Source organism: Ciconia boyciana, chromosome 3 (genome assembly GCF_034638445.1).
Source record: "Ciconia boyciana chromosome 3, ASM3463844v1, whole genome shotgun sequence".
In the NCBI taxonomy this organism is placed as follows: Eukaryota; Metazoa; Chordata; class Aves; order Ciconiiformes; family Ciconiidae; genus Ciconia; species Ciconia boyciana.
Genome location: NC_132936.1, coordinates 2,325,706 through 2,351,571, shown reverse-complemented (window position 1 = coordinate 2,351,571; position 25,866 = coordinate 2,325,706). Strand labels below are relative to the sequence as shown.

Here is a 25,866-nt window from a genome sequence, read left to right as displayed (position 1 = left end):
AAAGCTCTGACTGGAGGCTAAAGGCTGCTAGAGATGCAGTCTGAAGTTTTGAAGGAGAGACTGGAGGCATTCCATACATAGCTGTCCGGTTCTTCCCTCTGCTAGATGTTATCGCCTCAGCAAGCACAGCATAAGCTAAGTATGCGGGTTCCTCTGCCACAGTTCATGTTCTGGCACAATGGCACTAACACAGCACCAGCAACATTTGAGTAGTTTTAGCTCTGGTTTTGAAATGTCGCTACCTGGGCCTTACTGCGGAGATGGGAGGACCTAAAGGGCCAGGCATCTGTTTGGAGTATGGAGTTGGAGTGATCTTTGATCCAGATTATCAGGACCTAGAAGCATCCTCTGACTTATTCTTTTGCTAAAATAAGTTTTAATTGTTTTTCATTCTCTCCAGTCCAGCTGTAAGAGAGACTATTTCTTCCTGTTTGTGCTCCTGTATTTTATTAGCTGTTGGAGTCACTTATAAAAAAATAAAGCATAAAGATATTGTTTTAAATTTCATGTATATTCTGTTTCAAATAGATTGAAACATCATCGAATACTTTTCTGTAAAGTTATTTGTGTAATGTAAAGCTGAAAACATCTGTTTGCACACAAGCTCAACAAGAGGTAGATGCTCTGAAAACAGACCTTTGAGATTTTATACACTCATCAAAACCAGCCAGCTCCCCCTTCAGAAAAATACATTTTTTATTAATCTCTAGCATATGTAATTTTGCCTAACTCTCAGAGAAATTTATAGCAGTATCACCTGTTAAATTTCCGTACAGCGGACAAAACCAGGTCAGCATAAATGGCAAAGAAGAAGAAAAACAGACGGGTATATTCATTCATTTAAGAATATGCATGTGCAGTTTACAGTAATTGCCCACAGAAATTGTCAATTTATCTCTTGGGCAGATGATAGAAATATGAACTCAGTTTCCACCCCAGGAAACAGGCTGTTACACAAATGGAAGGGAAAATAAGGGCACTTGTAACGGAACACATTTAAAACGTCTGTTTCAGATCACAAAACATCCTAGATCATATTAAAATTTTATCCTGGGATTCTGAAAAAAAAAACAGATTTGCTCACCTGGTGCACTCCATATCCTCAGGCCAAGAGACCCCAAACATCTCCATGAGTTTGGAGCACTCGCTGTATGCTCTTTGACAGAGTCTGCGACAAGGGAGAGTGACACGGCCGTACTCCATGCACACAGGAGCGTAGAGGGCACACAGAAATGGTCGGAAATCTCTTGAGCATTCCAAATTCACCATTGGATGAAACGGCTAGAAAAAAAAAGGAGAATTCAATAGCTACAAACAGCAGTTTTGTAGAACACTTCAGCAGTAAGTTATAATTTGTCTCGTGAGATGTTAGGGCTTTCACAACCATAACCACGACCTTCTTTTTCTGAACTTTGTTGGAAGAAGTGATCATCATAATACAGCACTTATGTATTTTAGGAAGACAGGCAATCAAGAAGCCTGGGGACAATGACAAAGATTCACAAGGGACATTTATGTACTCGATTTGCATTAAAATCAATGGGAATTAGACAGCTAAACACCTTTGAGGATTCAGGCTTAGCTTCACACTCTCCAATAACAGCCATATAAACTTGATTCCTTTTAGTGCTTGTCTAACTGACAGACACATCATGAATTGCTAGCTGCTTATTTAGTAGGAGAATATGAAAAACTTGCATTTGGTTGATGAGATTACAATCTGAGGAATGGTAGTAATGCAAGATTCCTTGACAGTATAGAAATATAGCATACTGTGATCTTTCAAATATTATTTTCAGATCACAACATAATATTTGTAAATAATCTCTCTATTACTTGAATTTCTTCAGCAGGGCAGTGTTCTTCACATCTTTCTACAAAATGCAAACATAGGTCATTTTCCATGGCGTTCCTCCCACAGCATCTTGTCCAACTGAAGAGAATCCATCTGTTAAAAACCCAGTTCTATCATCAGAGTATATATGTGGACAGAAAACAGTCCCACCGTGCATGCCATCATTGTTATATACATTCTCATCCACACATAGAACTTTCTAGCCTCCAGAACAGGGCTGTAATCACAGTGAAGTCACATTAAGTATGTCATTTCTTGACTAACCATCAGAAAGCACTGTGCAATCAAAGCCTGAAAAAAATTAGTCAGAAAAAATAACTGGTGTACAGGTTTAAGGAACGGTGATAACAACACTCCTTGGAAGTGCCGAGAGAAAATCTATCACAATTAGCCTCTATATAGCTGTTCTCAAGTATTTCTGAAGATGAACAAGAAGGAAAAAAAAGCAGGACAGGGATTTATGTCTTAATAAAAACTGGTGCACATTGATAATCCATGTTATCTTCTTACTATCCACTGTGGGCTCATTTTGCTCTTGCTTGTACAGCTTGTCTTTAAAAGTCTCCAGGGATCAATCTATATCTTGTTTTGAGTTTGTGTGGCACCTACCACCATACAAAGCCTCACTGTATCTTCGGATATTAATATAAGATCAACTATATTCTCTTAGGACTGGAACTACAGAATATCGAAATACATTAGGACTTACAACTCTAGAATAAAACAAAACAGCATGTGAATGTTGAATTACTCTGCTACCTCCAGACTGGAGAAACAGCAGTGACATTTTAGTAAGCCACTCCTTTTCCTTGACTTATATTTCAAATCATAGCTTGATGGGAAAAGGTGACAGTTGCTTGATCAATGGCAATGCTAACGTGAGCTCTCTTCTGGATAGATTTTTATAAAAAGTCCATTATCTTGATACCAGAGTTTCCTCTTCTCCACAGCCTGGCAGGATTATAGAGCAAGAAGTCTAATCTTCAGAATTTGTGGTGCAATAGTAGAAGCACAAATGAACCTGCTATATATAGATATATATATATAAAACCTAAATCTTATTATAACTGAAGCCGAAGAGTAGGCTGCAGAAAGATTATATTTTCAAACAGCAATTTCCTGAGAAGTATTTTAAACCAGTTCAACATTTTCTTTTTCCAAACTATAGAACAGAACAGACCCAACAACAAAAAATAGGTCATCCTCTGTGGCAATACAAATTACTAGAAACGACAAGGAAAAGTTCCACATTTCAGTTCTTCCTTATCGCCTCCTTACTCTTCCAATTCTTCCTATACGCCTCCGCTCTGCAAAAGGTTAATTTTTGGAATACAGGACACAACTATGCTGTGATTTTACTGATATATATTTTTTTTAACATAATTATTATTTACCAAGCTGATTAAATTCTCTTCAGTGCTACCCATTTCTGAAAATGTTGTCATGTGACAACAGAGCCATGCAATTTGGCAACAGCTTGTATGAAGAGCAGTCTAAGCCATCAGAGCTATTGACAAGGAAAAAGGCAGCAGCAGTTGGAAAGTATTTACATTTACAAGCTCATTGTTACTCAAGGAACACTTTCCATTTGGCTGGACATTTACTTCAGATGCATATATGTTTTTATTTTTAACTAGTTATTGCCTATAACACAGTTAAAGTTCTTGTTTGACAACAAGGATCCAAGAAATAGATTCTAGGTAGTTATGACACCTGACATGACTGGAAAAGCTTAAGATAATAGTCTTCCTTTATTTGATGGAAAGGGAAAATAAAAGGAAAACTCCACTTTTATTTTGGGAAGTGTTTAACTTTCCTTCTTTTCAAAGAACCTTGAAAATAAGAAAATGAAGTTACATCTTTATGAAAAAGAGCTTAATGCCTGCCCCCCATAAAGTCTTGCCTCCTGCCACTGCAGTTTTGCATGTACCCATACCTAAATTTCAAGTTCTCCTGGCAAATGCTCTACTACTCTCCTCTGATACGCCTTCCATTAAGAAAAGATGTTTCAGGAATTTCTCTTTTCCTGCTACTTCACCTTCATTAAAAGACCTGTTTGGTTTTGGTTGATTTGCAGAAAGCTGTACCATTTAGGAAGATCCCAGACTATCTCAAGCTGCGCACGTTAAGAAAACTGTGCAAACAGAGCTCCATGGCTATTGCAAAGCGAAGGAAAAGTAGTAAAGCAAGTTCAAGGGAACAGAAAGGTACCAGTATTTTCTTGTATCCTGTTGATCCTACTACGGGCAGGTGGCAGTTGTAATGGCTTTCAGCCAACTCCAAAGGACACTGGGCAATGGTGTCCAAGGGAATATTGGAACGGAGACAGGAAACGTCCAAAAATGGGGATGCAGATGGTGCTCTTTGGCAATGGCTCCAGGGTCTGAAAGAGCACTCTCAGTAAGAGCAGAGCGTTCCCTGGCTGTCCCCTTCAGCAGCCCGAGGGCTGAGTTACAGGGTGCTCAAACACGCAGGCTGCCAGACAGCTGCCTAAACACCGGCTTCTCCTGCCATCTAAGATGCCGTTTATTTTCCAAGACATCCACATGGGCCTGGATGATCAGGCACAAGATCTGTCCTCTCTTGGGCCTGACAGATACGACGCAGGGTCTATGTAGAGACTCACTCCCTTCTGGCATGGCAGCTGGAGGCTGGGTTGAAGACACTGAAACATCTGAAGTAACACTAGTGTAACTGAATCTTCCCTGACAAAAGTCTCCCAGAGGGCACATTAGCTGCACTTTGGGTTCTTTACAGCTGCAGAAAACAAGTCTGGTTTTGAGCATGGCATCAGCATACTCTTCAAGACACAGTACAGATATACTCAACCCCAACAACACTGCAGGATACACTGAAGTAGGAGTAATTTAATAGGACTGTTCCCCTAGTGCTGGCTGTTCTGTTTCTCAGCAACTCCAGACCTCTCTCACATCATTCTGTCTCTCAAAATAGCAACTGCAGGCAGACAAAAACTCTCTTATGAATTACATGAAATCAGTTTATTTTAAAACCATGAAGAGGCTAAGCTAGACAACAGAAGAAGAAAAAACCCTACATCCACTCCTCATAATGCAGAAAAAGAGAGTTACTTGCTTTCAACCAGTAACAGCAGCATTTGTGCCTGTAAGCAGCTCAGTCTGTGAGCACCCTATCTCTAAAATTATCTCACCCTGTTGCAGCTCCTAAGATGAAAAGTCACTTCCACCTACTGATTATGTTGTTCACTATTAAAAATAAAGCCAGGGAGATTAAGAGACTTTTTGTATGCTCTTACCCAAGGACGCAGTAAAAGTTATGACATTTAGCCCTATTCCACTTCAGTGCCTAACAAAAGGCCCTCTGTTTAAATGGGACGTGCTTTTGAAGAATGCCTGTTGAACAACTCAACATACAGAGGAAAAAGGAAGAGGACAAAGACAAGAGAAGACGTGATAGCCAAACTGATATTTCAATAATTCAGGCCAAGTCCTGGGAAATCCAAGAAAGGGAAGAGATAAATGTTTAAGAAGAGATAAACACTTCTTCGCTCCTGAAGGTACTTAAGTATTTAAAATATGCCAGATCACGTAACTGTATAATATATCTACCGTTGTACACCCACTGGTCCTTCCACCTCTGAGAACAATCTTTATGACCATGCAAATTCCTTCAAACCCAGTGATAACAGCAGCGTTAGGAACTCAACCTTTTTCAGGCTGAGTCAGAACGCTCTCATCCCTCCTTTGCTTTGCCACACAGGTGTTGTGTATCAAATAACATGCCACAATCATCTATCACTGCTTTCCTCAGAGCAGTCCAACTTGCAGTACAACCTTACACAGCTCTTCTTCCGCTCTTCCCCAGAATTTTCTTTGCTGCAAATTTTCTTTGCAGCTTTGGTAGCAAAGTTGTTCTAAGAAATTTCCCGACTCCCAGCAGTGTGGCCCCAGCTCCTTCCCTCCCTACAATTCCTATCTGCTGAAAATGTTTTAATGGCCATGACCCAGCAGAGAGTAGAAATTTCCTGCTTGCTTTTGGTTTTCTTTTGTTTTGGGTTTGTTTGTTTGTTTGTTTTTTCAGGAGGGAATGAAAGACAGAGGAGAGCGGGAATGATATGCTCTCCCTCTGTAGATCCCCCCCACCCCAATAATTTTCTAAACAAATTCTCACCTTTCGTTACAAAGCAAGAGCAATAACTCTAACTATAAACACACTGTGGAACTGTGTTACAGTTTCAGACTCCTCATATTACTGAGAGATAATAAACCAAATTCGACCTTTTATCTTACACAGCGGTAGCCATTTAGCTGGCTGTTATTTGGGAAGTGACATTATTGCAAGATTTAAACAAAACAATTTGGGTAATCTTTCACTATTCTGTTTGTTTACATATTCCTCTCCTTTAACAGAAAACTGAAGAGGAAGCATTCTCAGAAACTCGTAGAGGGAAGGAGGGAAGTTTTCTTCCCTCAGGCTCATGGGAAAAGAGTGATGCTATGACTATCCATTACTGTTGCAATTCTCTGGTGGAAGCAACTGCCTCAGGGCATATCCTGTCTCAGGCCAGCCACATGATCTGCTCCTTCTGTCCTGTGTTGCCCTATCTTTGAATTTAGCTTGCTATTCATTAGGAAAAAATATTGAATCATATCTCAAAGTCCATGGGCAATAATGCTTTCCAGGCTACCTCCCACGGAGAATCACAGAAGCTGCAGCTAGATTTAAATCTTCAGACAACTGCTAGTTAGACTGAAAGTGTTACTGCCTCCTGCTTTTGATAACTACGTCTTCTCCGATTGAACTGCTCTCGCAGCTGTGACAGTTCATGTGAATGATCTCCACAGACCGTTACAAGCAGAACTGGTTTTCCTGAGACAGTGGAAATTTGTTTTCCAATGGCTCTGACCTGCATGCTTCTCTGAATTTTGCTAGGTTTGCTGGAGCCTATAGCCCACAGTCATGCTGGTACACAAACTTAACCTGAAAATATTTGCTGTAAGTTAATACCCTGAGCTGAACAACTGCTGTAGTACTTAAACTGCTGATGCTGACTTCAAATGAGGCTGTATTTGAGAGTCCTGCCTTAACCTAGCTGGTCTTTCCTAAAGAAGATTAGGGAGTGCGCCCACAGGCACAGCAGAGCTGGTGATTTGCAAAGAAAGAGCAGTGATCTGGGGCACTAACTTCTTCAAAAAAACACAGCCGGATCTAATAGAAAGCTCATTTTTTTCCACTCTGGCCTTGAGCTAGATAGTGCCACATGGCCACGTAAGTAATGGCCGCAGAAAGGGCCAGAAACACACAGTCAGGTGTGTAAGAGTAAGTCCCTTTCTTTTGGAACCAATCCACACTTGCTCAACTTAATGTGACTATGGAAGTGCAGCTTTATTGCACAGATACTTTATTCTGTTTTCAAAGGGCAATAGGCTAATTTGCCCAAGCCTGCTTTTAATGCACAGTGCCAAGACAAATTTAGTGCAGAATACTTAGCATAATGTACATTCAAAGCTTACCTCACCATTAACTTCCTTGTCTGGAGAAACTTAGGTATACTTTTTTTTTTGTAATTATTTTTAGCTTTGCACAGTGATGCATGTATGAAAAGCCAAATGGGGTCACATTCTGGCCGCCTGTTAAGCTTTCCTCTTCAGCATGGAAAAAAGCTATTCTCACATTATCTGTATGAACCCTTATGAACCACCTAACCCACTGCCTTCCGATATCCCACGTCTCATAATTTGATGTTATCTGGAAAAATTATGGTTGCAATGAAGATTAGATTGACACTGTACTACTTTAGGGACTGAGAAGTAAAAGATTTCAGATTGTTTTACCTTAGTACTAAAAATATATGTCCACATATTTAAAAATAGCTATTAAGTCATTCCAACAATAAAAATGTCAAGTAATTAGTGTGGTTTTAAATGATATTTTTCTCATGCTATAGGTTGAACCAGACAATCACCTTGTTATTCACTTTAAAAACTGAAACCAATTATTTTACCTGCCTCAGTTGTGAAAGGGCAGCAATCATGCAAACCATCCCAAGCTTTCTGGTCTGTAAACAGACAGCTGAGGTTAATTTCTCAACCGCAGGAAAAAAAAGTAGGATAAAGATGAAAGCAGTTAAAAGACAGCAAATGACATTAATCTCTGTCTATATGACTAAAAAGCAGAGCCATCTGCTCTTGTTCTTTAAAAGAGGTCTCCTGCTCCATTTTAAATTCTGAAGTTCTTTTGGAAGACACTGAAAAGATGGCATCCATCTGTCAATTTGCACTTTTCCTAAATGTGATCTTTATGTTTTAGGAACCGATGAATGCAGATGGGTGGTCCTGGTAACAATTTCCATTTGCAAGAAATGTTAGTTTTTATAAGACAGCTGAGACTGCTCGGACTTCCTCCTTCCTCTCCATATGCCTGCTGGGATGGGCTTGGGAGAATTCCAAAGTACCACAGAGAAATAAATATACAGCCCTCTGGACCATATTTTAGATACTATTAAGTTAAGAAACTATAAAGCACACTTGCCTGGACAAGCAAGAGACTATCGGACAGGAGCTGGAAGTCTTGACAAAATAGTATTTTTCATTTAAATGACACATTTCTACCTCCTGCAGTTGCAAAGACAACCTTCCAAGTACAAACTGCATGTGATCACTGCTTTGATGCCTGCCGAAAAAGTGCTCCAGTGCTGTTGTCACTGTGGGAAGGAGAAAAGATATCCATTACGAGAAGTGGAGTGTTAGCGATAACAGCCTTTTCTTTCCCTCAACTCTGCCACCGCAGACTGATCTGCATGTCAGGGACTCATGGACTATTTCTGCCAACTCAAGGGAGGTCTGTCTCCTTGAAGAATAACAGGAGTGAAGAGTATAAACAATTCACTGTTGGTGTGGTACTCCAAAATTTATCTTGCTGAGTGAAGGAGGAAAAGCATTTGGTATGAAGATTTGTTAGAAGGCTTGACACTAACTTGAGAGCACACAATGGAATCAGTAGCCAGATCAAGTTCTTCAGAGCTCATAAAAAGGGAATTTCTAAAAATCGGAAGCATGAGGGAAGATACAGATAAGGACACAGCCAAGCTTCAAAGTCACTAATCAGATTCGCTTCACCTTTTCATTTTTACTGCCATCAACATACAGAATGACTGTGTCTGCCACATAATGAACAACATTAATAACCTGCAGAATCAAATTAGACAAGTTGGATTTCTCAAATACAATGAAAGCAACACTGAATACTCCTGCTGAAGAGAATTTACTTTTATTTCTCAAAGGCTTGATGACTTCTACTATTTCATGTGTGATTTCACTAACTGTGTTTTTTTACACAGCTGACATAGCAGAATATCTAAGAGAGCTTAATATTACAAGCCAATGCAGACTACCTGAAGCTCCATGTTTTCCACTGGGATGATGGAAGAAGGCTTCTGTTTTCTGAATTCTGACATTCAAGCCAAAGTGCTTCTTGACAGACTAACCAAGGGATCTACAGTATGCCGACTCCCTTAAAAGTCAATGTGAACTGTACAGTTGTCATCATCATCCTCCTGTATGGCTGTGAAATGAGGACAAATTACCATTCTCATCTAACGCACTTCAGGGTGCAGTTTCACAATGGGCCTAAGTTTATCGACACCTGCCCTCTCCCCTGCCACCAGCCTCCTTCGCACTGACTTGGGTTTAAGATTGATTTAAACTGTTCATGAAACTGACCTCAAAGCCACACATGCTGTATTTGGACCATTAGTAGTGTAAAGTCAGGATAAGATCCTGAACACTGAGACCTCTAAGTGTTAGCATCTCAAGATCTTTCCTGTATGATACACCTGGGTTGATCAATTCCCCTTTTTCTAAGCTTAGTTTTTTACTGGTTTAGCTCCTTAATGACCTTACAATAGGTTTGGGCAAACTCTGGTGCCAGTGCAAGAGGTGCAAAAGGGACATGTTACTGGAGGACGAAGAACGGGGCACAGCTAAGTTGACCTTCCAGCTAGTTAACATTGAACCCTAAGCTGTGCTGCTCAGGACATCTGGTGTGTTCATAACCATCTAAAACAGAGTTCAACTGCCCTGGACCCAGCCAGACCCAGAAAACATTACGAGGATATATTTAAGGTAAACCCTCAAGTTTTATAGCATTAGCTCCACAAGACAAAGACTTCTTGCTATGGCAGAGAACAGGCGTTGATGCTGTTAAAACCCAGGAGCATAACCTTTTACAGACAGAAGGCTGCAAGAGAAAAAACGCACTGAATGAATTCAGGAAGCTCTATTTGCTACTCCCTTGGCAGCCAGTCTGCTGTCAAAATCCTCTCACAAAATTCTCTTACTAGCCAAAACACTTGGTTTCATAGATGAGAATTCAGTGGCATATTCAGTCATCATCATTAATAAATTCACTCTTTGAGCTTTGAACATCAGACAGTGTTCTCAAAGCAGGAGTTATCATTCAAAAATTCTCATTTCTTTCCTGGTTACATTAGGATCCACATCTCCTTGGGCACAAGTTAAATGACTTAATTTTGCTCCTGTGAAAGCCCATAAAGAATCTAACCTAAATACTTCAGGGCATGATCTTGCAATATCCACTAGGACTGTTTCTTTGTCAAAAAACCAAAACGGTTGTGCCAAATGAATTTACAGATGTGTTTGGCTACATATTGAAACTTTTCTTGACTCCACCCAATATTTATTGTCCGAATTGAACATCAAAAGGAACACTCGGGTAACACAGTAATGCGTCTCTAACAATGGAAAAGTCGGAGGGTTGGTATATACGCCTTGGAAAGAAATGGAGCATGACACTGATCCAATACAACTATGTACATAAACAATACGATGCAAACTGAAGAAAAAACATAATCTGTTAGATCCATACTGTAAAAATTATTCTGACTAGCAAACAAAACCTATCTGCAAAATGAATGCTAATATTTTAACAGCTGTGTCTTAGTCTAACATTACAAACCATCTGTTACATCTACATACCCGCAAAAACATATACACAGACAGAGACATACACACACACAGACATACACACACACGTGTCAACAGTTGGACAGGAGGGGAGATTTGCATCTTTGGGCCTCAAAATTACGGATATTTCACAGGACGATATTTAAAACATATTGTCTGCTGGCTTGACAACTGTTTATCTTCTTTCCCTCACGCTTAATTTCCAGGAAGGCTACACTACCAGTCTAGTATACCAAGCTGTTTTTTGGTATAGTTAATTCTAAAAATTAGCAGGTTGTTCCACATGCATAAATAATGCAGGATGGTTTTCCTGGATGCGTGGTCTACACTCTACAAAGTCTGCAGCCCTGCTGTCCCCTATATGCATTTACTAGAGTAGGATCCAATCCAAATCAAGCTGCACCGTCTCCAAATCTCAATTCAACAGCACCTTCCACTTCATTTTACAGAGTTACTCTACTACAGCTGTTACTGTTTCTCCTCTCGCTCATATATCAATTACAGTTTTCAGACTATATTGATTGTGAGGATTCTCAGCAGATTATATCTGGTTTTGCTATTATTTTAGCCAATTTCTAAGACAAGAAAAGTAAAGCTCCAGTACTTTGTACTCTTCACATGCATTAATTGGGTAGATGTACGCAAATGATTATATAATCCAGATTTTATTCACGAAAACTTGTATATTTAACTGGAAGTTTGAGTAAAAAACCAACAGTGTATCTCTCAGCGTTAGCAGGGGCTCCGTGCAGAATCATCCTGTACTGATGCTGTTACTGCGAGCAAGTACAATAAAGCCATTACAAAAATAAAAGGTGACCTGGCTAGTTGAATCTCAGGATCAGTTTTCTATATTTTGGTATTACGCATGAAATTCTTCCCACGTGCTATCTGTATGTACAGCTAGACACAAACAATGGGAAAATGAGGTGGCTTTGGGAAGTTTTCAGTCTTTGGAAAGAGATTTTTCTTTCATAATTCTAATTCTACAGTGAGTCTATACATTCTGACCAAATGTTGACTCCATCTACTAGGATGGCTTTTTTAACTTTTGAGATTCTCCATCCCAATATATATTATTTCTTTTACCTAGTTACAGAATTACAAGGGGGTCACTAACTGGGCCTCTCTACTTCATCAGACAGTAATAGAGAACAGAAAAGACTGAGAAAAATCTCAATTTACTCCAACATATTAAATGAAAATTAATTTCTGCTCAAAATAGAAACTTTAAGATAATTAGCTGGTGACTTCAATTTTAATAATTAACCATTTTTAAAAAACATGTCCAAACACAGCAGCTGTAGATTAAAATTGAAGGTTCATCAGGGGATACTATCCCTCCCATTCAGTGCTAAGTTAATGAGGTCACAGATGAACTCTACAGGGGAGGAAAGGGAAAGAGAATTTAAAAAATAATTGCAATTGTACAAGACTTTTCCACTGGACAGAAAGCTGTCAGCAGCCTCACAAGCGTCTGAATGACCAATTCTGAAAGCCTCACCAAAACTATCAAATTAAGAATAAAACCAAGCTCCTGAAGTTGATTTTTCTTCCCTACAGTTAATAATTTACCAGATAAATATTTGACAGGAATTCCCATAGTGCCTCTGCTTATTTGTTTCTGCGGCACCCTAAAGGCGTGCTTGCTTCTCTCAAAATAGATTAAATAATATTTTGCCCTCAAAGGTCCAGAAGTTTCACCCTGTTGAGGACAGAAGTTTCTGCCTAGCTCTCTTCTGTATCACTAACGTAGTTTTGGGAAAAACTGCTCCCACAGTGTATCCTGCATGTCTTTGAAACACTCTAGACAAGTAGGACAAGACCTAACACAGTAACGACATTAACAAGACAGTGGGAGGAGAGAGGGGACACGGATGGAAGGAAACAAGAGACGACAAAAAGATTATGCAACTACTCTGTGAGGCTGCTACACAGGATGATAGACCCAAATTCTTTTCCAGTTTAATAGAATAAAGAGAAGCAAGTATCTATGGGAGCTGTGGAAGAAGTACCTCTTCAAAACATATCTCAAACAGTAAGTGACACTCACAAGCACTGTAACCGTACTCCGTGTGTCAGGTTCTGTACGGAATACACTGCAGGGGTGTCTGCAATGGGGGAATCGACACAGAATGGAATCAGTGGGATCAAACTATAAAAGAGCAGGTCAGATAAATAGGAAAGACTGCATTAAATTGCTTGGAGATGTAAGCATTTGAGGGTGACGCGAGAGACAAGAGGGGGTACGTGTGTTTTCCCCTTGATTGCCCCTTTGAATAATTGCTCAATGCTGCAAAATCCCTTTTATATTTATCTGTGTCTAAAAGGATGGAAAATGCAATTGAGCAAAGACCAGGTGTGGGGCTATAAGGTAGGGAAGGCGAAAAGAGCTGCAAGCCTGCTGGGATAAGCCCCATTTGGTTAGCCACAGCAGGGCTCACCTGGCAGACCACAGAAGACCAGTCAGTGGGCATTTCTGCTTTGAAGAACCACAGGAAGTTCATACAGCAGCTTTCCAGCTCCCTTTGTCTCTTAAACCTCAAAAGCAGCAGGATGGTGATGGGACAGTGGATAGGAATGTACATACATGCACTTGTTAATGTTTCATGATGAGTTCTGCTCTGTAGCTCTTTGCTGATTTCACTCATACTTGCCTCCCACCGCCTCCCACCTCATGGATGAGGACTAACGTCCAGAGATCAAAACAGTGTCCTTTAATCTGTCACACTGGCTCCCCTCTGATGGGTACAACAGGTTATGTCAGAGGAATTGGCTACCACTGGAGGAGAACTGCAAGCTGTAGAACTTTTACAGTCCTGGCTTCAATTCAACGCCCCTTTCTTGAGTCCCCTCCGTGACCCTGGATACTAATAGCAACTAGTACAAAGTGGGAGGGGAACCAAAGCCTAAATTTTAAAAGCCTGGAAGCTTACTATTTCCAGACAAAAGCAACTGCCTCCCGTTGTGTCAGAAAAAAGTAACTGATGGATCTGAAGAATTATGTTGCCTTTTTGTGATGCCACTTAATTAAAGTTATTCTGAATAACAGGAATAATTTGCCCGTAGTTGCAAAGTAAGACTAAGGAAAATGTCTGTCTACTCCTCAGGGTCTGAGATTTTTCCAGTATTTTAGCCACAAGATTTTGTAAAAGTGCAGCTGGAGGACAAATTTTCAAATCAAACAATTTAAATGATATTTCTTCTACATAAGGTAAAGACTATTTTTCTGTAAGAACCAGACAGACCATTCGTCATTCAAAAAGCTGCTGTGGAAAATCTGAAGACAAAGTAACTTCATTGTTCTTCAAGACATTCATATCAAACTTTAATTATTTAACACATTTGTAAAATATGCAGATAAAGTGTCTGAAAGGCACTTGCAATCACGTGACACACATTTCTCTTTTCTTGAAATGTTTTCTTTATTATTGACAGTAAGCATCAAACCTGAAATCCAAGACCAAACTTTGTTACCACATTCTTCCCTGCAGTTACATTTTCATATTGCACCTGCCCAGATCAGGCGACAACGCTAAAAATGCACAACAAGAAACCAGAAGGAATACTCATGAGCAGGGATTCAGCTAACAGGTTTGCTGATTCTGAATGGCATATATTTGTCCACTCCTCCGCAAAAAAGGATGCACAGATGTTAGATAATTGACGGTATGACTGAATCATTACAAAGGGAAAAAATGTAACACATGCAAGTTCTCAGAGAAAAATATTAAAAACATGAATGATGCTTTTGGACCTGTGAGGGGAAAAAAGCTAAATGTGTGGCTGACCAGAATTCTCTCACTGAATTTAAAAAGAAAGATGTTTCTCCTTGCTCAGTGCCACAAACATGACAACTTTTGTTCTATAAATCAAGAAACAGGGAATATAAACAAGTTTACAAATTGAAAGCAACTTTTAAAAGATAAATTTCAGGTTTCTACAACACACAAAGATGAACTACAAGGAGCTTTCCTTCCTTGTTCAAATTCAAATTAACCAGCCCTTTGTGTTTCTGTTCTCTCCTCTTCTCTTTTCAAATTTCCTTCCTCGTTTCCATGGGAACCCCTCGCTGACAAGCCTCCGAGCAGAGCAAGAGGCCAAGCTTAGCAAGGGGTGTGAAAAGGGGAGAGAGTCAAAGGGCAGAATTTGGCTCGGGAGAATCAAGATGCCAACCTTTGTCACCCCACAAAGGGGGGGTAACCATAGGGACTAACTCTGCGGGACAGCGGCAGGGTGGAGGAGTATCGTGGCCAAATTCACAAGGTGGGAACCGAAACGGGAAAGGCGTCATTAAAAACGCAACAGTAGAACCTACAGTGGGGGAAAAAAAAAAAGTCTTACAAATGAAAAAATGAAAATATAACTTTAAGGACCAAGTATCCAACTTGGTGCTAGTTTTAAGTCCGCATAATAGCATCACATTAATTTATATGAGACCACAGAGAAACTGGGCAGATCTGATTCTCAAATTCTACACAAATACTTAAGGTTCTCCTGAAAAGATGCAGAGTACTCCCCTTTGACTTTGATGGTCTCTGAAGATGTTTTCTAAATGCCTCACAGATAACTGGAAACAACACAGCTTCAGGAAGATTGCTATTGAGCTATGGCTTCAGACATGCAGAGACAGCTTACACTAACAGTTCTGCAAAATATGGAAGATAGTCTACTCGTTATTGTTACTGCAAGAGCAATCTGACAGAGCAGATTTACATACGGTATATTAACATGGCATTGCATTCATATACTACAGAAAAATATTGATGTGGCATACTTTTATTCTTGTACCTTGTAAAAGAGACAGCAGGAGGATGAGCCATGAAACAGCTCTATAAAATCGCAAATGATACATAAAGGAAAAATATGGTCCAATTGTTCACTGTAGCTTCAGCACAAAAAGTAGGGAACATAAAAACAGCAGGTGGTTCGTTTGAAGAGAAAAAAACCCCAACAACAGCAAATTCTTCGCACAACACCTTTAACTCATGTAACTCTTTGCCACTGATTTGCGTGGATGCTAAAAGAATGTATGAGTTCAGGAAGAAAACTGATAAATTTGTAGAAAAATACGTCAAAGGTTACTAATGCAAGACATCATTTCCAAGCCACAAATGGCTGAACATGGAAGAACAGCCTGGGCAGATGTACGTTACGTCCCTGACCTGCTCTGTACAGCACCCACTGTGGGCCACCATCGGGTGACACAGTACCGGGCTAAACAGATCTCTGGTCTGACTTTGTATCGCTGTTCTAAGGCTCTTACGTTTATCCATCTCCTCCCCAATTTCATGTCTAGTAGCCTGTGCTCACACCAAATATATTCTTTAGAAGTGTATTTTATTAAAATGTTATTGTTTTGCAGGTCCCAGGTGTTGCAAGATTGAATAATGAAGTCAGGTCAAGAACACTGGGTTCCTCAACCATTTTTGCAGCCCACAGACTACTTACCTTCAGTATCAGTTTGGTGCTAGATGTAGGACAAACACTGGCTCAGTTTTCTTCAGAAAGTCACAAAACCCTCATGCATCTGCATCTCTTAATGACCAAGATACAAAACGGGGAGTAAGGCAGCAGTGCACAAATGAGTCACAGGTGAATTTAAGATTTGTCCTTTGAATGTTAAAAACATGCTTTGGTGAATTCTTCTTGTTTTCATACCACAGAACACAATAGCTTCACAGCCACACAGGAACATCCCATTGATACAAAAATGACTCAAATCCATAAAAGCCATCCTAACTTTCTTTAAAATCACCACAAATGCCTCCCAAAACAAAGAAGAAAACTGCAGCCATACCAGCAAGACAAATGCTAACATTTATGACAACTGCTCCTAGGGGCTTAAACTGTTATTTCATACTTATTCTCTCATCTTGTCAGTCTGTTGTGGCTTTCTTTTTGAATCCGACTACGCTATAATTGGAACCGTCATCACACACTAGAGAAAGCAAGGAAAAAACACCACTTCCAAGTGACCAGCAAAATTGAAAGTACATCCTAGCCAAGCCACACAACTTTTAAGTAGTCCACCGTTATTTACATCACTGCCAACTTTTTGTGCAAAAAACATGTTCTGAAAAATGGCAAGTCAAAACTAAAGAGCTTCCAACCTATTATGTCAGCTCACAAGTTATAACTGAGATAGCTAAATAATCTTCCTATCAGAAGAGTGTAAAGGGGGAAGAGAAAGGTCTTGCTAGTAACTTAGATTAAACAGAAGTGGTGACTTGATTCTATAGCAGACACACTGGATCTCTGCCTTATGAGGGACAGAATTTAATGTGTGTACGCGCAGAATACAAGGTAGCTATTTCAGTACTAATATAGCAGAACTATATCCTCTAAGTCACACATACTACTAGATATAAGGCTAAGTCTAGTCACATCAACAAATGCTAACCTGTACTACTACAGCATACAATATACAATATATAAACATGGTTTTTGTCCCACAGCAGCTGCATCTAAGAGAATCAACTGGTTGATTTTGATTAAGGTAGAGAAAAAACACACAAAGATAGGAACTAATGTCTGTACTCTTGTGGTAGGTAAGAGGAATGGTCAATGACCAAGAGAGAGACCAATATTCCCTTAATGCTCTGGCACAGCATTCTTTTGCTTCTGAGTTTATGCTTGCAGATATAAAGCTACAACTGACTATACAGTACATTGCCATTTAACTATTCAAAATAAATTCATGTGTGTTCCACCTTTCCTAATAATTCCTCTTTAAGCCTCCACCAGATGCTACAGAATTAGCCACAATGCAGAGCCATCTGCCTTCATGACCCTGAAAACAAGCCCACTGTGAATAGATGTTGATTAAGATGTAGATAATTCACTTTAAACTGAATCATTACATAAAACTAATGTTTTTTTCATATGCTTGCACTAAACTACTAAGGCTAAACTTCGTTTCCATATTTCCACTTGAATCGTCATTCAGAATTAATCTTTTATTCAAGAAAATATGAACATGGTGACAGAGTTCATCTTCAATGTGCAAGCAGTAGTTTATCGATTTAACAAAAAACCCCTCCAAATGCTACTTCTCTTCATTTTCTCTCTCACTACTAGTCTGCGTTTTGAAAATATTCACGTGGCATCTTGTTCTCATTAACAAACATAAATGACTAGAAAACAGTATTTCTGAAATTATTCTCTGAAGAACATCTGTTAGCCAGGCAAAAGAAAGTAAGGGTTTCTAACACCTGCTATCTGGCTCTGCTATTTGAGCACTGATGATCTACATGCAGAAGTTTTAACCCTTGCATTCTTTGTATTCGTTTTAGAAAGAAGCATCTCTTTCGTACTCTATTCTTTCATGCTGCTCCGTACAGCGTAGCACCAGAATACCTCTATCCAGGTTCTTGAAGTGCGATGATAAGGCTCTTTCCCTTTCTTCCTCATTTAAGCCTCTAACAACTTCAAAGTAGGTACATACACATAGCTCTATGCTTTATCTGAACACAAATGATTATTTCACATTGCTGGTCTTCCTGTCCGAAGAGTCTAAATGCTTCAGTATTCATTGAATATTGTTCATTCAGATCATCTTGGAGTTCACTGGACCTTAACGTGCAAGGGATGGGATTGATGGTCCTAATCCAAGACCACCTAAGGCTATGTTCAAGAAACAGCTTCCTCAGAAGCCTCATCTTACAAAATTGTCAGATCGTACTAATTTTTGTATGGATCTACCTGGGGATGTAACAGCTATAGTTCTTCCCAAATTGTTCTTACCCGCTTGGGATGTCACCTTGGCACAACACTCGTGGCCTTTACACGTCAAGATTGAAACCGCAAGCTGATGCGTTTCAAACGGACAAGCCTCAGGTATTCCTAAAGCAAGAATTTCTAAGCAATACATTACTAGAAACTCCTTTGCTCTGCCTGTACCCTGCAGAATCATCTCTGCAATTCTAGCTTTGCAACTTTCTGGTTTAACAATAAAACAATCTATATCTTTACATGGCTATTTCTAAGGTAAAAATTCAGAGTCAGAATAAGAGAATATAAAGTTAATGAAAGAGTAGGCTTTAATCAGCTGGTGCACAGCTTGCATTCTTGATCATGTGCAGTTCCATTGTTCTGCAGGCTTCATAATCCTACACACTAAAGAGAAAATTAATCCTTACTGCAAATTAGTGTCAAAGATTAGGGTGCTTACAAACCACCAGCTGATTAAAACCTACTTTTCCATTAGCTTTATATTCTTATACTTCTACAAGTTTTGGATGCAGAACTGAAGAATACAGAAAGCCAAGGAAACGTGCCGAGATTTAGGAGGGTATAGCACACGAGCAAGGCAAAAGAATATGGGGGAGGGAAAGGAATAAAGATGGAATTAAGGAGGGAAGAAGTTAAGGATCTTCCACTCTACATTCTCCCCATCCTTGCTGATCAGTGGGAAAGAAAGAAAGATGCTTCCCACTTGTATCCCCAAAAAATCACTCGGAAACAGGTGGAGGAATGGGGCAGCACTATCTCCCAGCTCCAGGGAAGGTAGGAATCACAATCACATAAACCAAGATCAGTGAATTTTGCACACTTCTCCCTGACCCTTATGCAAATCAAGAATTAAGAGACAATATTCCATGTTGAGTCCAAACCCTGATTATCTGAAATCAGTAGTAATATATGCCTGATAGAAAAGCTATTTGAGAAACACCATTAAAATGAGCCACTTAATACTTGACCTACCTATACTGGAAAAATACCTAACTCCTATCCCACATGCTAAGACCAGGATGGGAATAAATATAGCTATCTCTTCTGTTGATGTCATTTTTAAGCATACTCCAGTTCTTTTCCACTTAAAAAAGACAAACAAATGAACTAGACTGCAAAGATCACTGCTGGGAGGAGAAAAAGAAAAAAAAAATATTGCCACAAAAAAGAAACGGTGCTATACACACAGAAATATAGTTAGCAAGGATATGCAAATCTTGCAGCACACACTCTGCGGCAGGTCAATGGAATTATCTTCTGCAAGAATTAGTACAAGGAAGAAGCCATTAAATTTGAAATAGGGTATGAAAAATCAGGTGTCTTCACATCTGTAGTTGCATATTCTGTGACAAAGTCCATTAACTATTCACTAGCTCTGCTTCTAAATATTCAAAACTTCATGACTGGATAGTTAGTTTACATCAATCCAATGATTCCCAGCTGGTGAACTCTGCCATGCTGATGGAGTAGGAGCATAGGAGTCAACATTACTCCTCTCCCCTTCCAGCTACCTCCCTCACACTGCAAGAACCAAATCAACTGTGGGATAACATTATTTCTCTATTTCTCCCTTTGCATCTCCTACCTACACACTAGCCAACCTAGCTACGGTGCATCCTGAAGTCCCTACTGCTGCTCTTTTTTGATATGCAAAATGGGAATGGAAGTTGTGAGAGTGCAAAGGAAGAGCATGTTATCTCCTCTGCCCATATGGTGACTGTGTCATCTCATTTCTGGAGCATTTGACCTCTGGTATAATCCCAAAAGACAACGCTTCTGCATTCACCCAGAGGGACCCATTTAGCCCTCAACTATGTCTGGTTCCTGTCCTTTAAATCCTCTTTGACCCCTAGCATCATTTGCGAGGCCCCATAAAACCAGGGTAAGGAGAAGGAAGTGCTGGCAGTATATTTAACTGCAACGAGTCTGGCAATCATCATATTAAACCACTTCTCTTCATCAGTGACAAAAGCTTTAATAGCATGCTCCCAGGCTCCAACAGGCTACCAAGTTACATGTTCTCTGATAAAAACGTTTGTCTACAAAAATTGCATTAAGGCAGATAAAAAACACTGCTTGCTAGTCTTACACATAAGCAAATCCTTCAGGGCCAAAGGAATATTAAGTGAAAAAGGGACACAAGATAGTTCCTTGTAGCAATAATAATCCAAGAGATGGGTAAGCAAGGTCAGATCCCTCAGGGGGACAGGGGTAATTTAACTTCTCCATTGTCACTGCCTCATTCAGCACACGACCTAGGTAATGCAGCAGAATTGTGGCAGCAGCGCAGTGCAACATCATCTCACTGTCACACTATCATCGTGAACATATTGAGAGGGAAGTTTTAACAGCATAGCTGAGACAGACTATGCGATAAAACAACCCATTAGCAGATTATAGAAAATTGTAAAAATACCTTACAATACGTTTTACATGACAGCACAGAGCAGATGAAAGAATGACCCCACCGAGCCAGGAAAGGCGAGGCCCCCAATGTGCGCAGCGGCTGCCACGGTGCAGGACTGCAGGGAGGACAGCTCCCAGCCCCGTCTGCCTGGACAGCGCAGCCTGGCCACAGGGCCTGTGGAGCAGGCTCCAAAAATACGCGTCCTTTACACCTCTCATCTCCTATCTCCATACTCTATGGTGACTAGTGCCTTAGTCCACATTAACCGGTATTACCCCTTTGAGAAAGAAGCAGATGTAAAATGCCTCTCCTTTTAAGTCTCCGCTAGAGCCAAGCAGATGTTAACAGAGGTTGGACTAGTGCAACTGGTGTTTGTCCTCTATCAAATGGAGTAAGCCCCTTCAGAGAGACTTGGGGATAAAATAATGCTCCAGGCCCTTGAGTGCAGAAAGCCCTCCCTTCGATCAGCCCGGATTAAAGCAGGCTTTGCTGATGTAGCATAGCAGAAAGCTTAAGGCGTTATCTTTCCTAGGAGTAAATAAAGGCATAGGAACTGATTACAGTAGGGGCCAGTATACATGAAAAGGGACTCCTGATGTAATTTTTCTTTGTTTAATCAAGTTGGATATTATCAATATTGCTGCAACATAACAAGACAACACTGATGACATAGCTTATTAGCCTTTATTATAATTATGAAGGAATCATATTAGCGGAAAGTCTCAAAAAGGCAACTTACTGATTTTTTGAGTTTTCAAGAAATAACAATAAATAAGTTTTTAAACAGTTCCTTCAATGAAGCAATCAATGGTATGGGAAGAGAAGTATGCTGAATTTATTGATGGTAAGACAACAGCTGCAGTTGTTCTCTTTTTTGCTTCACATTTACTTTCTTGTATTGTACTCTTTCAGTACAAACAAGCTGAATTTTTCTTACGGGTTTTATGAAGAACTGTTGTGAAAAAGTGGTACTGAAAAACTATAAGAATTACAAGGCCGGCCCCCCCCAATAGACAAGACAAATCACACGGATTCTGCTGCTATGCTATTTTATGCTCACAGCAATTAGGGAGGGCCTGGAGATGAGAGATGTTTACCAGAAAAAGTCACAATGCAAGTTTTAACCAACTTCATTCAGTTCAACATTTGAGTGCTCCATCCATTTGACTGCAACATTAAATAATGTCTTAAAAGCCAAATAATAAAAACTTCCGTCTTGCTAAGTACCGATTTAAGGGACAATCTAGGCTAATACAAGGAGTGGAAATATACTTATGAAAACCTGCGGCTTTTCATTCTTTTTTTCCAGTTCAAACCCCTAAAAACCTCTGCAACGGAGGCGCAGGCCCCTGCATAGTGAATTTAAGCTTGATAATAGCCTTGTTTCCTTGCACAGCCTTCCCCATTTTTCATGAAGCATTCAGAAGTAGCCCATAGCCCATGCCCAGACTCAAACCACTGGCCTATATGCTAATTGTATTGGCAGGAGGGAGTACTATACACAGCCACAACACCAATGCACCCATGCTAAGTTTAAGAATGGCTTTGGCATCGAGCTAGTATATGAATTGCAGCGACACCGTGTTTCATGCAAGCTAATTTATGCTATTAAGTTGAGCTTTATACCACAGAGTGCAGAGGAGTAACATTTGCTTCTCGATTGTTTCTCTCTCTGTAGCAGAAAGCTATTTTATGAAGATAAGAACAATTAGACTAGTTTTTCTGGCTTAGGCTGAGGGTCCATATAATTACTGCTCTACTTCCAACAGTGGCCATAAATAGACTGTTAGTGAAAGTGATATTTTTGACAGTTCTCTGAAATCATTGGTTTAATGTGTAACAAAAGTCAGAAAAATGAACATAATGTTGGCCATTACTAGGAAGCCATTAGCAGCAAAAAGCGTGATTTTATATATAAATAAATCCCTAATGCGCCCACATCCAGAGTGGAGTGCCATTCTCATCTCCACACCTCGGAAAGGCCAAGGCTAGAAAAAGGGACAGAGAAAGATAACTAAAATTATTACAGGAATGAAGCAGCTGAATTGCAAGAAAGCCCAAACAGCTGGAACACTTCAATTTGGAGAGGAAAAGCCCGGGGGATAAAACTGAGGTTTCCAAAATCACAAGTGTAACAGAGGATTTAAGTGCAGCACAATATTGCACAATACTGGAACAAAAGGGTATTAAATGAAACTAGCAGGAAACAGGTTTAAAACAGGTTAGAGAATAAGTACTTCTTCACATGGTGGCTAATGAACTGGTTGACAGTATTGTATTCATAAAATAATTTAGAGGAATTCATTGATAATAGATCCATTAAATGATACTAAAGGGAACAGGCAGGGAGGTACCCTCTAACATCCATAATTCAGGGGCTGAGGATACTGGGGAAGCACCAGAGAAACAGCCCACAGACAAGAGGCGTGCATCCCTTCCCTAAATAGTAGGGGAAGGGATGCAGGCCTCTTGTCTGTGGGCTGTAGAACTACTACACCCCTCCTCTTGTCATTAGCAGACAGAACGCTTGGCAAAATGGACCATTAGCAGGACGTTTCTTACATTCCCTAAATGCTCTCCCAGCCTGTGACAATTTTCTGCCAAGGGAAAGAGCCTGAAGTGTTTTTTTCTCTACCTAGTCACCCTCACTGGCATTATCTTCCAAGTTCTGGTCCAGCCTCCTCAAACTTTTTGCAGTCACAGTACTGTCTAAGAGTTTCACAGCTCTACTGCCCACTATTTGAAGAACTACTTCTTCCTCTTTGTTCTGACTTGGCTTCTAGCAACTTCATCCAATGGAACCTAGTTCCTGTGCTGGAAGAGACAGTGTACAGTCAATGCTTATAACCCTTTGCATGCTACTTATGATGGTAGTTGTTGTTTTTGGTTGTTGTTTTTTTTTCTATTTTAAAAGTAGGCTGAAGCACCCTGCCATAGTCTAACACTCTTCATATGGGATATGTTCCATAAGCCTGTAGTCATACTTCCTGTTCTTCTCTGGACCTCTTTCAGTTCAAACACATTTTTTGAGATAGCTCAGAACTTCACACAACACTCCAGCTATTTGTGAGCCGCAGGATTATATAACACCACTTAATTTCAATGAGCCCTTGAAATGCAAGTCCATAGTTCTTTCAAACAAAGCAAATTTAAGGGTAAGAATCTCTGTTTTCTTCTTACAGTAAAACACTTGTCAAGTCTGGTTCACAACTCTTCCATAGAAAGACTATATAAAGCCTTGGCTTTACATTATTTAACAAAAAAAATTAAATTTAGTTTCTATATTGTCAGGAAGAGCATTCAGAGGTGAAAACATATGATTACTCTTTCTGTTCTCAGTATCCAGCACAGCATACCTACCAGCAAGGATTCCCAAGCACTTAAAAAATACAAATAAACCTAATCTGCACAAATCTCTCATGAAAATTTCAATAGGCTTACAGTGAGACTTGCCTAATATTCTGAATTTCCATCAATTTTAGTCATATCACGGAATACCAAGTAAGGAAACTCCTTAGGCAGGGTGGCAGGATAGAGAACAGACTAAAGTGAACTTAAAAGTCTTGTATGAACTAGACTATAGATAAAAAGAGACCAAGTGTGTGGTTGAAGCTCCATCAGGAAAGTTCTCCAAAGAAAGCTTAGACAAATATCAGTGGAAATGCGTTGGGTTTTTTTAAAGGGAGAAAATTATTATACGTAAAGTCCAAGGAAGGTTTTGGGGATAAGGGCAACAGTAATAAGGTACCATTATAACACAGAAAGTGCAAGTCTTTGTTGGATATAGAACAGGAGGAGGTTAACTAAATTGTCTGCAAGACAAGACTTTCTTGCAGCTGAGGAAAGCAGTAATAATAAATAAGCAAGTTCCATTATTTTCATAGTGTGTCTTATTCTTCTCATTTTCTTCACACCAAATTTTAGGTGAGTAAGAAAAGGCCAAATATTACAAAGCCACCAAAGAACATAGTCTGCAGAACTAAAAATCTTCTATTCATTGTTCAGTATGCTGTTTTTCTGGCATTTAGTTAAGTGACAGACCATTCAAAATATGCATTCTTGATCTGTCTAAATATTTCAAGTAACAGACTAACATACAAACACATCCAGAGTATTTCACACTCAGTTATACTAAATTAGGCAAATTTTGTAGTCATAGAATATCTTAGTATATATTACAATACATCTTATGCAAGTGGTATTTGTGTTTATTATTTAAATTACTAATTATCTTGATTTTTTCATTTTTATTTCTAATATAAATATCTTCCTGGATTCTGTTACCAATTATTTGTCAACTAAAGGCCAAAAACATACATATTGCTGAAAAAAAAATCGTCTTACCTCCATCGCTAATGCTGCTGTTTGCTGGTCATAATGATTCAGAAGATTAGGCATAAAGGTGGTATTGTAAGGCAGATCCTGGCACATCCGCAAGATGATGGGCTCACAAGAAAATAAACTATGCCCTCTTGTATGCCCCACCAAAACATCCAAAAGCCAAAGGTAACAGAACATCCAGCTAGTAGCCATCCTTCCACGCTGGGAATGGGGCCAGTTACTGAGCCCAGTCAGAAAGCTCTTTCAACTCCTCATGTACCCTCAGATGTCACTTCAGTGGCAATATTTTCAGTCCTTGTTTCAGGTTCTTCAAAACCAGAATACCCTTTGTATACAACATTCTTAGCTCAGTCCAGAAGACGATGTGTTTGAGACAGACACGTGAGAAATCTTGCCTTTTCTTTTCTCAGTATTATATAGCATGTATTAGGTTAAGGTATTAAAATGGTTAACCACATTCCCACACAATTGACCCCATCGTGACAGAACAGCAGTCGAGTTACCTTCTTCTTTTCTTAGGTAACCTAGAATAAAAAACACAACAAACAGAATACAGTAAAAAGCCT

At 39.6% G+C, this 25,866-nt stretch overlaps 1 protein-coding gene across 4 annotated transcripts in view; it reads right to left on the bottom strand.

Annotated features, from left to right (window-relative positions):
- Positions 1 to 25,866, bottom strand: part of FZD3 (frizzled class receptor 3) — a 58,997-nt gene that overhangs the window by 27,954 nt on the left and 5,177 nt on the right. For 2 of the 4 annotated variants that reach the window (XM_072857706.1, XM_072857707.1), the window contains exons 2-3: positions 25,304 to 25,824; positions 1,085 to 1,281 (exon numbers count right to left, since the gene is read on the bottom strand). In XM_072857706.1, coding sequence (XP_072713807.1) covers positions 1,085 to 1,281; positions 25,304 to 25,492 — 386 coding nt within the window. In that variant the 5' untranslated portion in view covers positions 25,493 to 25,824. Of the gene's footprint in view, positions 1 to 1,084; positions 1,282 to 25,303; positions 25,825 to 25,866 lie in introns of those variants that run through there. The other 2 variants (XM_072857708.1, XM_072857709.1) reach the window with 2 other exon arrangements.